Source organism: Chiloscyllium plagiosum, chromosome 21 (assembly GCF_004010195.1).
Source record: "Chiloscyllium plagiosum isolate BGI_BamShark_2017 chromosome 21, ASM401019v2, whole genome shotgun sequence".
Taxonomy (NCBI): Eukaryota; Metazoa; Chordata; class Chondrichthyes; order Orectolobiformes; family Hemiscylliidae; genus Chiloscyllium; species Chiloscyllium plagiosum.
This window is the reverse complement of record NC_057730.1, coordinates 44252708-44266952: the sequence shown is the minus strand read 5'-3', so window position 1 is coordinate 44266952 and position 14245 is coordinate 44252708. Positions and strand designations below refer to the sequence as shown.

General features: G+C 39.6%; 1 protein-coding gene across 5 annotated transcripts in view; it reads right to left on the bottom strand.

The window, feature by feature from the left end:
- Window positions 1–1410: 1410 nt before the first annotated feature.
- thumpd1 (THUMP domain containing 1) overlaps window positions 1411–14245 on the bottom strand; it is a 34127-nt gene continuing 21292 nt past the window's right edge. For all 5 annotated transcript variants that reach the window (XM_043711947.1, XM_043711946.1, XM_043711944.1 and 2 more), the window contains exons 3-5: window positions 5538–5706; window positions 3625–3873; window positions 1411–2441 (exon numbers count right to left, since the gene is read on the bottom strand). In XM_043711947.1, the coding sequence (XP_043567882.1) occupies window positions 2101–2441; window positions 3625–3873; window positions 5538–5706 (759 nt within the window). In that variant the 3' untranslated portion in view covers window positions 1411–2100. The remainder of the gene's footprint in view (window positions 2442–3624; window positions 3874–5537; window positions 5707–14245) is intronic.

Below are 14245 nucleotides of genomic sequence, written 5' to 3'. Positions count from 1 at the left end.
TCAGCTTAATTCAAATGTTCTCTGCTTGTACGTAAACAGGCAACATGGTTTTCAAGGTGAAGTTGTTTTTAAGACAGTACTGGTTTAGAACAATGTTGAAACATGGGTCTTTTTTTTAAAAACATGAAATAATAAATCAATGTTAAATTTCAATGAGAGATCATTGTCATTCAATTCTCCCGAGACCATGCATCACAGTAAATTAATGCATATGTAAAAGTGACATTTTTCACCGTTGGTCCTAGTGGCCCGGAGTTTGCTGTAGCAATGACAGCAAAGCCAATCAACATTTGCCGTTATTACTTCATTGAAACCAACAGCAACACACGTACCATGATTCCAGCTGCAATCAAACCAGGTAGGTAACATAGCCTTGGGGTTCCTAGTCACAACTAAACTGAATAGTATTCATCCCCTGACTATACTAATCCCAATCAGTACCATAGCTACTCACTATCCCCCTTACTCCCTCACTGGAACAGCCTCCTTTTACCATAGAGCCTAGACTTTGTTCTCATGCAAACTTCAGTCACATCCTAGGCTTTGATATGTTGAAATTGAAGTAAATCATGATAAAGTAACTGATCACATGACCCTAAAGACAACAAATCTAGAGTAGTCCTTCTCCTATTTCAATCCACGATTATGATGCAGAATAACAATATGATTTGTAACAAATAAAAACTTGAAGTCATAAATTAGTTCAAAATAAATAAAAAGGAACAACTTATTTCACCCCTCCCCTGAATTCCCATTCACCAAATTCTCAACTTACCATTCTGCTTATGATGGAATCAGTGTTTTGATTTGAAATACCTCACCCTCATTTCCAAATCCTTCCATGGACTTGTCCCTCGCTCTCTTGAATCTTAGCCAACCCCAGAGGTATCCAAGATAGCTACACTTTTCAAGTTCTGATCCATTGTGCATTCTCAATTATTATCATTCTATCAAAGATGGCAGTCTCCAGATGTCTCTGATTCCTTCCCACAGCTCTCTCCTTCACCCTATTCCTTTATGGTATACCTGAAAACCTTGGACTACTTTTTGACCATCTTGCCCATCATCTCTCATGTGATTCAGTATAATATTGTGTCTGCAAAGTTTGGTGTGAAATTCCATGGGTCTTTTCATTACATTACAAATTGAGGACAATAGCATGGATTTCAATCCACTCCTACTGAGCACTGTACCTAACTCAGCATTAACTGGGATTCTGGAGACCACATCTCAACTAGTGAGAAAATAGAAAGGAGATACATTGATAGAGTAGCAGTTTAGGTACGCTGTTTACCAGATTAGAGGGAATTTTGCTTTGAGTCACCAAAGGTCCAGGAAATTCAGGAGAAATTTCCACACCAAACAAATGTCAAGAATGTGTAACGTAGTAGTTGAGACAAACACTGGTTCTCAAATAGAGGTCTGCAGTAACTTCATTAGAATGCAAAAATCTGAATACATACATAGCACACTTTACACAATCATAAAAAGATAACATGACAATCCAAAGTAGGAGTCAAATAGATGAAAAAACTTTCACTTGACCATCTTTAATTTTTCTTTCAAAGATCAAAATTACAAGCTCAAGAACCACAATTTTCAGATCCATATCATCATTTTATAACACACTTCCATATGCAAGTTTAACTTAACACGACAACTATAATTATTCCAGGAATTATTTCAAGTCCCAATTCATTGCAAATAGTGCATAGCTCATAAAATAAGACAAGGATTTCTGAGAGGTAAAATCAAATTGCAACATTTCAACTTTCCTTAAAGATGGCCAAAATTTCTAAAAACAAAAGTTTAAAAAATGTCAGTAACAACCATGCCAAAAGAGACAAACCACAAAGAACCTTATTGTATAGCACCCTTATCATCCTGCACAGATACGGTTTGTGAAATATAACCTTTTCGAGTGAGCATGAGGGACATCTTCCTCCTAAAATACACAAAGGTGTTACTTGCTCATTGCTTAGAAAAGATCTGGTATACAAAAAGACACTAAGAACCAGGCTGTGTAAAGGTCACAACCCAATGGACACTGACCAAGACAGGTTTTTCAACACTGTGAATCAAATCATCTTTCTCAAGACTCTATTCTCCACTTTCCTGTTCCTGAAGATTTTCTTTACCATTTCCAGCAGAATGCTCCAGTTCCTGCTCGTCTTGCCCACCTTTCGTCTTGGCTTCCTTTGCATCTGATGACTCCTTTGACTCTTGACAATTATCATTCTCAGAGGGAAGAGCACAGATGGTTTTCTTCAATTTTCCTTCAATGTCATTTTTTGCCACTTCTTGCAAATTGTATTTGCGAAAAAGTATATAGTCCTGGACGACGCTCACACAACAAACACCTTTGATTATTTCCACGATGATGGTATATTCAGGGTTGTTAAGGTCCACTTTGTTTTCGGGATTCAAATTTATTACTACCCCTGCAAAGGGACAGGTTGAAACAAAATTCATTCCAAATACATAAACAAAAAAAAAATCAGCAATCAAGCTTCCACACCACACACATCTAGAGAATTACATAATATGAAAATAAATGCATGAGACTAACTAGTGGCAGTTAATCACTCTGCTTATTTAGCAAAGTTAAATGCCAGCATTTACTGAATTCTAACCAACCAATGTTTTATTGCTTCATTTCAAAACCTTTGCTGCTTTATAATGGAACAACTGCATTGACAATATTCAAAGTTAGTATCAGGATAGACTGTAATTAAAATGTTTGCATCTGTATATTAAATTCGAAGCAAGACTATTAAAGTATCCCACAACTCCTGCCCTCTGAACACTATTAATACTGAAAATATTCAGGATATTGTGGAAACTGGCACATGCAGACCTAACAAATTGAAACAGATTAAGACTTCAGTTCCACTCCACAAGTTTCTGACACAAATAAATGAAGATCCTGCGCTTAGGATGGTGTGATCTGCGACAGATCACTTAGTGTCAAGAGTTGCTGAAGCAACAATTACATTTATTTTGTAGTCTGGAGCTATAGACAGTGATGATAGAATATCCAACTTTCTTTCTATCATGACTAACTAGAACTATCTCCCACGTTTAGCACCTACCATTGTTAACCTGCAAACGTTTCCAATACAATCAACTTATTTGGACACATAAATACACTCTTCATTAGCCTGGGATGGGATTTGACTCGGCAGCTGATGACTCAGAGGCAGGGACTCTACTGATTGCACCACAAGAACCCAACTGGGTTAGGGGTGGAAAATATGGAAAAACAGAAGTAGGGAGCCAGGTTGGCCCATGTTATGAACTGGCAGAGGGTTAGAAGTGGGAGAGCAAGCAAGGCCTACCAGGAGGCTCTATCACTGCTTACTTTGCTATTAAGGTCAGGCAAGGTAGACAAGGAAACAAGAAACATTTACAGGTAAAGAAAACGGGAGGAATTTATCCACAAAAGTGTTATAGCAGAAGGAACATTTTTAAAAGTCAAACAAAACCTACAATATCCATCTTCACTCTTAGTAACAAAGCACATATCTTTTCAAAAGCTTAGTTCCATCATTAGCATCCATTCACATATAACCAATCGAACAAAAACAAAAAATACCTTCAGTATATGGAAACCATCATATCTACCTGCCAGAGCCCTGATGACATCATCTCTGCTCATATGACTATTGTTCCTGGCTTTATAAACAATCTGGAAAGTAGCCTTTTTTGGAGCTTTGAACCAGGGTTCTAGGAAAGTCTCAAAATACTTTGGGATCTCCTCCATGAAAGCCTTGCATGACCCTGACACTGGCAGCATTCGCAGTATAGCTCGAGTCTTCTTCTTCTTGGTTGCATACAGATCCTTCAAAATATAGTGCACTAATTTGTCTGGTTCTGTTTTGTAGAAAAAATACAAATTAAAAACTTAGAGTCATAAGTCAGCAATTCAATTATCACATCAAGAATGCCAACAAGAGTTTGGTGCAAGTCTGCATTGGTACACGTCAATGAAACCACTTGCAAATCAAGTGTATCCCTATAACACATTATTTAAGCTGCTCATTCAAAATATCACAGCACATGGATAAAGTTACTCAAATGCAACCAGTAAGGTTTAGTAATTTGGTAGTACAGAATTTGCCTATTGCTGAAAAAAGGCACATTTTGTCAAAGTTTTTTGTCTTCACTCATCAAGATATTTCAAAAGAATACAAATTCAAGGTTAAAAAACTACTGCACAAGGGTGATGATTGATTGCAAGTGGTCTCTGATTGGGACAGGTCAATTAATGCTGATTTGCAGTTAACAACCAAGCTTCATTAAGTTTTAAACACAAACAAAAACAGAAATTGCTGGAAAAGCTCAGCGGGTCTGGCAGCATCAGTGGAGAGAAATTAGAGTTAATATTTCAGAGCCAGTTCCCCTTCTTCAGAACCTCAGGGTTAGGCATTTTCTCCCCCACCCCCCAAAAAAACACCCATTAAAAAGAAAAAAAAAAGAAAAAAATGCATTATTCCTTCGTGACCGACTTTCAATTTTTGATATTGTGGAAAACACCACTCCTATCCAACATCTCTCCTCATTCAGTTCAGCAAAGTTCACCTCACTTATTTCCACTCCAACCTATTCAATCAGAGAGGGAGGAAATCTAGCAATAAATTCTGTCCCTCAACTGCCCTGTGGCATACCCAAGGATCTCCAGTTCCTCTTTATTTATTCATAGCACGTGGACATCACTGGCTCAGCATTTCTTGCTTTTCCCTATTTGCCCTTAAGAAGGGAGTAGCAAGTCACCTTGAAACCTACAGTCTTTGAGCTGTAGACAAACCTGCAGTGGTATCAGGATGAGAGTTTCATGTTACTGATCCTATGTCAAAGGAGGAATGGCAACATAGGTCCATATAAAGTTAAAAATCACACAACACCAGCTTATAGTCCAACAAGTTTAATTGGAAGCACACTAGCTTTCGGAGCAGCGCTTCCAACTAAATCTGTTGACTATAACCTGGTGTTGTGTGATTTTTAACTTTGTACACCCCAGTCCAACACCAGCATCTCCAAATCATAAATCCATATATTCCTTGACAATGTCATCTTCAGACATGGAATCAGCATCCACATATACTCTGCCAACACCAAGCTCTTCCTTTCCACAAGCTCTTCTAACACTATCTATTGTACTGTTTACATGACATCCTTCCTCAAAATGAGGCACAATTTACTCTAGCTAATTGTTGGAAGACTGAAACCTAATTTTCAGTAAACACAAAAAAACTGCAAACCCCCAAAACTGTCCAGCTATACTGTAACCTCTTGTGCTCACAAAGCAAGTACCCATCCCTAGTCCTGTCACCTTTGTTATAGCACCCAATTCCATAAAAAAGCACCACCTGGAAAAGTGGAAATTTATAACAATCATGGAGCAACTTAAACCAATCAGGCGGCATCTTTGAATTTGCCTCGTTATTTTGTGTCAAAACAATATTTGTTTCAAGATTCTGCAATTACTCCCTCGTGGAATAAAATTAAATCCACGACAAAAAAGGAGAACACATTACCAATGTTAAGAGTTCTGATGAAGACCACATTGTTGGCTCCACTGTCCAAAGCCTGGAATCGCCGGAGACGACTTTGTGTTGATGTGTGGATCTGTTTTACTTCCTTCTCCAAAGCAGCTTCAGCATCATCATCATCTTCCTCATCTTCACTATTTGGTTCCTCTACAAACTGGGAAAAATACCAGCAGAATTTTTGAATTTGAATATCAATTTTTCATTTTGTAAATAGTGTGTCAATAGCTGCATGCTAACATTTATCCATGACAAACTAGTGTCTCCTGCTCAAAATTAAGTACTTGTTACAGTCATGTGTATCAGAACATGTTGTGTTGTATGATATAAACCACTCAGTTTCCTGTAGTTGGACATAAACTTAATATTGCTGTCTAAAATTTGCTAAATGTTTTATTGCTTCCATTAACTTAGTCAACTCTGCACCATCATGTAATTACTGACATTCACAAATGATGCAGTCACTAAAAGAGAAAGCCAAAATTTATGCATCAGCACAGCCAAAATTCATTCCTTCAGACATGAAAGTATTCTCACACCATATCAATTAGTCTTTAATTAAGGAAAGACCTTAAAATCAATGATTTTAAGAGTGTGTTCTGTTTAGCAAGCCTGGAATACACACATGTCAAAACGAGACTGTTATAAATGGGCTACATCACATATCTAAAAGCAAAAATACAAAATTAGAAGAAAAACACTACTCTGGTGATCCTTAATGATTACTATGTTATTTGCTAATTACCTTCTTACTCTGTTCCTTCTTCACTTTCTGATTGAAAATTAATTTAGTTTGCTTCAGTAATGCTCAGAAATAAAACACTGGAAGAGGCTATTGTTCGTGTTCAGATGATAAACAAAATGATAAAAGAGCTTCAACAGTCTATGAGGTGAATTAACTTGGAGTTCATTACTGTGGACACTCAATGTAAAAGTACATTTCTGTATTCAGTCTCAAATTCAGTATGGGTTACCACAATCAAAAAGGACATTGTGCCATTTTACATGAAAAGTCTTTAAATAAAAATAACTACTGTTATTGTTGGGGAGGAATGAGATCAATGTTATAACAGTAAAGAGTGTGCAGGAGACCTCAGCAGAGTCAGACAAAGGCAAAGTGGGTCATTGACTACACTGTTGGAAATTCAGTTCAAAGTGGAAATTCAACTGTTCGACTCGAAAATCATACCCAAGTTCAGATTTTAAGAGTTATTGTCAGTAACCTATAAATGAATAAAATTGCCTAATTAAAGAAGGTAGCTGCTTGAAGGTGTCTGTTTGAATTCAAAATTCCTTTGTCGAAATGACATGGTGATCACTGTAGCTAAACAGGTAAACCGAAGAGACCTTTATAAGAAAGGGAAGTCATTCACCTCAGAGTTAGGAAGGAGCAGGGTCAGTTGGTGTGAGACATCAGCAGAGTGAGATGAATGCTGAGTTCTGACTATACTACTGGAAATCTGGGGCAAAAGAGGACAGAGGTGCTTTGATTGGGGTTTTCAGCAAGGAGCAAACACTCCAGAGTGAGAGGCAAGTGGGAGAGGATAAAAGGTTTGGACTGAGTGACCTACCTGCAGTGAGACCAGCAGCTAAGTGTTGTCGTAAACCACAGCATGATGTGAGTACAGGGAAAGAAGATGATTGTTGAGTAAGATTGATCAATATTTCTTGTAAAGTAAAAGGTTTAAACTAAAAGGTCATCAATTTGTCTTTAGGTCTCCAATGCTTTTCTCCTCTCTTAAAAATAACTGCTTAAGTATTTGATTAGTGATATTTTTCCCCTCCAATTCTTCAGTTTTGAAATAACCACATAGTGGCTGGTATCCAGTCACCCTTTATTTACATATGCACTGTTTCTGGGCTCTGACCAGTCAGCTCAAAGCCAGACCCTAGACTGAGGAGACTTTCTGAATCTCCTATTTATATGTGTCAGCCAAAGCTCCCTGCTTGGGGTTGTTAACTTGGACCAATCTAGAATCTCAGTTAATGAGATACACCTGACCATGGTTCCAATCACTACAAGTTTATAAAGTCAATATCATTCCAGTGAAATGTAAAGTGCAAGGACTCTTAAGTATTTAATTAATTTCAGACTCATCCACATTGATACTCCATTTGCCAAATTTTGGCTTATCCATCTAATCTATCCATATCTATTTATAAAACGTCTTCCCCATCTATTTTAGTGCTATCTACAAACTTGGTTCCAGTGCTTTATATAGAGTCATAGAGATGTACAGCATGGAAACTGATCCTTCAGTAGAACTCGTCCATGCCAACCAGATATCCCAACTTAATCTAGTCCCATTTGCCAGAATCTGGCCCATATCCCTTCAAACCCTTCCTATTCATATACACACCCAGATGCCTTTTAAATGTTGTAATTGTACAAGCCTCCACTACTTCCTCTGGCAGCTCATTCCATACATTTCATCCTCTGTTGTTGTGGTTCTATTCGCCGAGCTGGGAATTTGTGTTGCAGACATTTCGTCCCCTGTCTAGGTGACATCCTCAGTGCTTGGGAGCCTCCTGTGAAGCGCTTCTGTGATGTTTCCTCCAGCATTTATAGTGGTTTGTCTCTGCCGCTTCCGGTTGTCAGTTCCAGCTGTCCGTTGCAGTAGTCGGTATATTGGGTCCAGGTCGATGTGCTTATTGATTGAATCTGTGGATGAGTGCCATGCCTACAGGAATTCCCTGGCTGTTCTCTGTTAGGCTTGTCCTATAATAGGAGTGTTGCCCCAGTCGAACTCATGTTGCTTGTCATCTGCATGTGTGGCGACTAAGGATAGCTGGTCGTGTCGTTTTGTGGCTAATTGGTGTTCATGGATGCATGCCGCAACCCAAAGGAATAGCCACACTACCATACATCAAGAGCATTTCCGAACGGACAACCAGACTACTGCGACCACTAGGACTCATAACAGCACACAAACCAAAAGCCACTCTCAGGCAACAACTCACCAGAACGAAGGACCCGATACCCAGCATGAACAAAACCAATGTAGTGTATAAAATCCCATGCAAGGACTGCACAAAACACTACATGGGACAATCATTTACATAAATGATGAAAAGTAGTGGGACCAGCACCGATTCTTGTGGCACTCCACTGGTCACAGGCCTCCAGACTCACTGGTCTATAACACCCTGGCTTTCTCTTAACGCTTTTCTTAAATAATGGCACCACAATAGCCAACCTCCAGTCTTCCGGTACCTCACCTGTGACTATCGATGATACAAGTATCTCAGCAAGGGGCCCAACAATCACTTCCCTAGCTTCCCGCAGATTTCTAGGATACACCTGATCAAGTCCTAGGGATTTATCCACTTTTATGCGTTTTAAGACATCCAACATTTTTCAAGATATCACCATCTATTTCCCTACATTCTATATCTTTCCTGTCATTCTCCACAGTAAACAATGATGCAAAACACTCATTTAGTATCTCCCCCATCTCCTGCGGCTCCACACAAAGGCCGCCCTGCTGATCTTTGAGGGACCCTATTCTCTCTCTACTTACCCTTTTGTCCTTAATGTATTTGTAAAAACCCTTTGGATTCTCCTTAACTCTATTTGCCAAAACTATCTCATGTCCCCTTTTTGCCCTCCTGATTTCCCTCTTAAGTATACTCCTACTGCCTTTATACTCTAAGGATTCATTCAATCTATCCTGTCTGTACCTGACATATGGTTCCTTCTTTTTCTTAACTAAACCGTCAACCATCATCCAGCATTCCCTACACCTACCTATCTTTCCTTTCACCCAAACAGGAATATACTGTCTCTGGACTCTTGTTATCTCTTTCTGAAGGCTTCCCATTTTCCAGCCATCCCTTTATCTGTGAACATTTGCCCCCAGCCAGCTTTTGAAAATGCTTGCCTATTACCGTCAACATTTGCCTTCCTCCATTTTAGGTTCTTTAGACTAGATTACCTACAGTGTGGAAACAGGCCCTTCGGCCAAACAAGTCCACACCAACCCTCCGAAGAGTAATCCACCCCAACTAATGCACCTAACAACTATGGACAATTTAGCATGGCCAATTCACTTAAGCTGCACATCTTGGGAATGTGGGAGGAAACCCGGAGGAAACCCACGCAGACACATACAGCTTCAACTTTTGGATCTGGTCTATCCTTTTCCATCACTATTTTAAAACTAATAGAATTATGGCCGCTGGCCCCAAAGTGCTCCCCCACTGAAACCTCAGTCACCTGCCCTGCCTTATTTCCCAAGAGTAGGTCAGGTTTTGCACCTTCTCTAGTAGGTACATCCACATACTAACTCAGAAAACATTCTTGTACACACTTAAATTCCTCTCCATCTAAACCCTTAACACTATGGCAGTCCCAGTCTATGTTTGGAAAGTTAAAATCCCCTACCATAACCACCCTATTATTCTTACAGATAACTGAGATCTCCTTACACGTCTGTTTCTCAATTTTCCTCTGACTATTAGGGGGTCTATAATACAATCCCAATAAGGTGATTATCCCTTTCTTATTTCTCAGTTCCACTCAAACAACTTCTCTGGATGTATTTCCGGGAATATTCTCCCTCAATACAGCTGTAATGTTGTCCCTTGTCAAAAACACCACTCCCCCTCCTCTCTTGCCTCCCTTTCTGTCCGTCCTGTAGTATTTGTATCTTGGAACATTAAGCAGCCAGTCCTGTCCAACCCTGAGCCACATTTCTATGCTATCCCAGTCCCATTTTCCTAACCATGTCCTGAGTTCATCTGCCTTCCCGATTAGGCCTCTTGCATTGAAATAAATGCAGTTTAATGTATCAGTCCTACTTTGTTCTCTGTTTTGTCCCTGCCTGCCCTGACTGTTTACCTCGCTTCCTTTCTCAACTGTACCAGGCTCAGATTGATCTCTTTCCTCACTATCTCCTATGTCATTGGTTCCAATATGTACAATGACCTCCTGCTGGGCCCTCTCCCACTTGAGAACATTCTGCACCCTCTTAGAGACATCCTTGATCCTGGCACCAGGGAGGCAACACACCATTCTGATTTTTCACTGCTAGCCACAGAAATATCTGTCTGTGCCTTGGACTAGAGACTCCCCTCACACAATCGATCTCTTGGAATCCGATGTACCTCTCATTGCATTCGAGCCAGTCTCTAGATCTCAAATAAAACATATAATCAAGAAAGAACCCACTCTACTCACGACTGTAGATTTATAGTAAGGCTATACTTAACTATTCACTTATCTGTTTCTCTGCTGTGACCTTTCCCAAACAGGTTCCTCCAACATCAGTTGTGAATTTCACTTTTTGTTAATTTTTCTAGATCACTCAGATGTCCAGCGATACATGAATTCAACAGCAATGGCAGTAACTGTGCAGATTCATTGCTGTGTCAGTTGGCAGTGTGGGTTCCTTTCGCTCTCTCTCTCTCTTGCACTGACATGATCATGTGCTGCCTTTGTCTGTACCTCTCCCTTTTAAAAGTGCCATTGTTTGACTTTTCTTTTTCTCCAAAATTTCCAAAACAATGCAACAGCATATAAAGCAGTCATTGCTGCTCCAGGAATTCAAGGAAATCACTTCCAACACCTAAAATAACCTCAAAAAAAAAAAGGAGCAGCCTGTTACAGCCAGAAATGTTTCCCCTCCTCTAATCTTGGATTACCCAGAATTCCAGTCTATGCATGCAAATCATTAAAGCAGATTGTAAATAGCTGAGGCCCCAAGAACTGAAATCTGGCACTCCACTAAGTACTACTTGCCAATCAGAAAAGGATCCATTTATCCTGACTCTGCTTTCTGGTGGTTAGCCAAACCTCTATCTTACCTTGTGTATTAACCTTTTGTGTGGCACCTTTTCAAATGCCTTCTAGAAGCCCTGTATATCAACAGGCCCTCCATTATCCACTTTGCTCGTTACAGCTTTGAAGAACTCTAGCAAATTAGTCAAACATGCTTTACCCTTCACAAAACCATGCTGGCTCTCTGATGGATTGTGTTTTGAATTTACAAATGTCCCGTTACTATTTCCTTAATAATGTATTTCAACTATTTCCCAATGGCAGATGTTAAATTAGCATGTCTTGTTTCCTACTTTCTGGTCCCTTCCTTTTTGAAAAAGAGTATTTTTCCAACCCACTAGAAACTTTCCTACATCCAAGGAATTCTGGAATATGATAACCAATGCATCCACTATCTCTGCTGTCACTTCCTTTTAAGACCAGGAGGATATAGGCCATGAGGCTTGGGGATCTGCCTGTCTTAAATCCCAATTATTTCCTCAGTATTTTATCCCTAATGAGGCCAATTGTTTTACAATCCTCCTTTCCTATAATCTCTACATTACCTCTTATTATTGGGGTGCTTTCAGTGTCCTCCACTGTGAAAACTAAGGCAAAATATTGACTGTCTCCACTATTTGTCTTAACAGCACAAGAAATACGAACAGGAGAAGGCTGTTCGGCATCTCGCTTTCATTCAATAGAATCATAGCTGATCTGACGCTCCTCATGCCCACTTTCCCCATAAACTTTGATTTATTTACTGATCAAGAGTCTCTCAGCATTTGAATATACACAAAGACTCTGATCCTACAGCTCCCAATGGCAAGAAGCTCCAAAGGCTCTCAACCCTCTGAAGAAATTCCTCATTTCTGTCTTAAATCAGCACCCCTTTATTCTGACAGTATGCTGTCTGGTGACTCTTCCATGAGAGGAAACATCCTCTCGGCACTTAGCATTTCAAGCCCCTGAAGAATCAATTATTGACTCCCCAGTCCCATTCTCTAGGGGTTCTACATTTACTTAGCTGTTCTCTTCCTTTTTATGTATGTATAGAAGCTTCTGCTTTCCGTTTTTATATTTTACAGTAAATCTTGTTCCATAATTTAACATTTACTCATTTTAATACTTTTTAGTCACCTTTTGTGGGTCTTTAAAAATTCCCCAATCCTCTAACCTGCCACTGATCTTTGCAATATGGTATGCCTTGGTTTTTATCCTTGTTAAACTTTCTCGCTTCACCCTCCCCCTTGTATTCTTTCTTCTCTCTGCAATATATTTTATTTGGGAGGAATTGAACACATCTTAAATTGTTCATCAGCTGTCCTACCTTTTTAACCTTTATGCCAGCTCCCGTAGGACCAAGTCTGTCCACAGGTGTATCTATATAAGTACCTTTGTTTAACACCAGAGAACTAGTGTGCAACACTACCTGTTACGATCGCTGTTCGTTAGAGGATCCTTTACTACAAAATTATAAATTAATCCCATCTCATGACAATACTAAAACCCAAAATAGCCTGCAACCTGGTTAGTTAGCAGCATATCACTCCAAGAAACATTATGAATGCTCCCTCTAGGTTACCCTTGCCAATTTGATTAATCCAGTCTATATGCATATTAAAAGCAGTCGATTATTGTACCCTTCTCGCAAGCCCCTGGTATTTCCTGGCTTACATTGAGTCCTACTGTAGAACTACTGTTAGGGGACTGTAATGGACTAGGCCAGACCCCTCAAAACATTTCAAGAAGGTAGCCCAGACCCTAATTTTGCTAGTTGTTTTAATTAGGTGTAACGTGGACATTCCAGGAGATCGGCCGCTGGTCAAACCATTTAGTTTTAAACAAAATAGAATTCATTTACAAGATTACTGAATGAATACAAACAAAAGAAAACAGAATACCAAAAAACGTAACCTCTACAAAAACCTATAGATCATCCCAACTCAATTATGCTGTTCCAAATACTTGCAACAATCCCCATAAACACCTCTTGGCACAAAAGGTAAAATCAATCACAGGTTCTTATAGGAGAGAAGTCAGAGGGTACCAGCCTAGACCTGCTTCTTTGGGTCCAGCAGCTTTTTCAACCCTACTGTTAAAAACCAAACCAAACCAAACCAGAGAGAAGTTGAGCTGGGAGAAGTGGCCACTCTCCTTTCATTGTACAAGTGTTCTTATTAAAACCTGAAAGTCTTCTGTCTGAGTCAGTATTTGTTAGCTATAAACAAATTGGCCAGGAATCCCTTCAACTCCAGACTTTTTGGAGTATGTGTCTTTTACGACCTCTCAGAAACAAAAGCCAAGCACAACATAACCTTGTTAAAGGAGCAGCTTTGTCACAGGACCTACAGATCACTTCCAGCAAGGACTTCTTTCCCTTGCTACTTTTTATTTATACCCAGACCAATTCCTAGTCTTGCTCTCCAGTGCCAAAATCATAGCATCACTCTTTTCCTTTAATAACAAAGCCACACCACCTTCAAGGTTGAGGCTACTGCAATGCCACCTTCTAATACCTGCCTCACCTGTAGTTACACCCTCCTAACCATAACCAAATCTGAGGTAATTACCTCCTGAAATACAGCATCTAGGTATCCCTTTCCCTGCGATGGTGTGCCAGTGTCTGAAACGCAGACTCATATCATAAATGAGTTGAACTTTCTCAAACAACCAACACTTGCTACAAATGTGGTCACTATGAGCCATAATGGAAGCCACCAGCTCCCACATGCTGTAGCTGCAACACATTGCCTGGCCCTGCGTCTCTCTCTTTTATTTAATTAGATTGTCATTTTTTAAAATTGAAATTTATCCCTGATGATTTCAGAATCCTTCTGGACACTTTCTAACAGGTTCCTACCTCTGGCCCAGGAAATCCAGGTTCAAATCCTATCCTACTCGAAAGTGTACAATAACATCACTGAACAGGTTGATT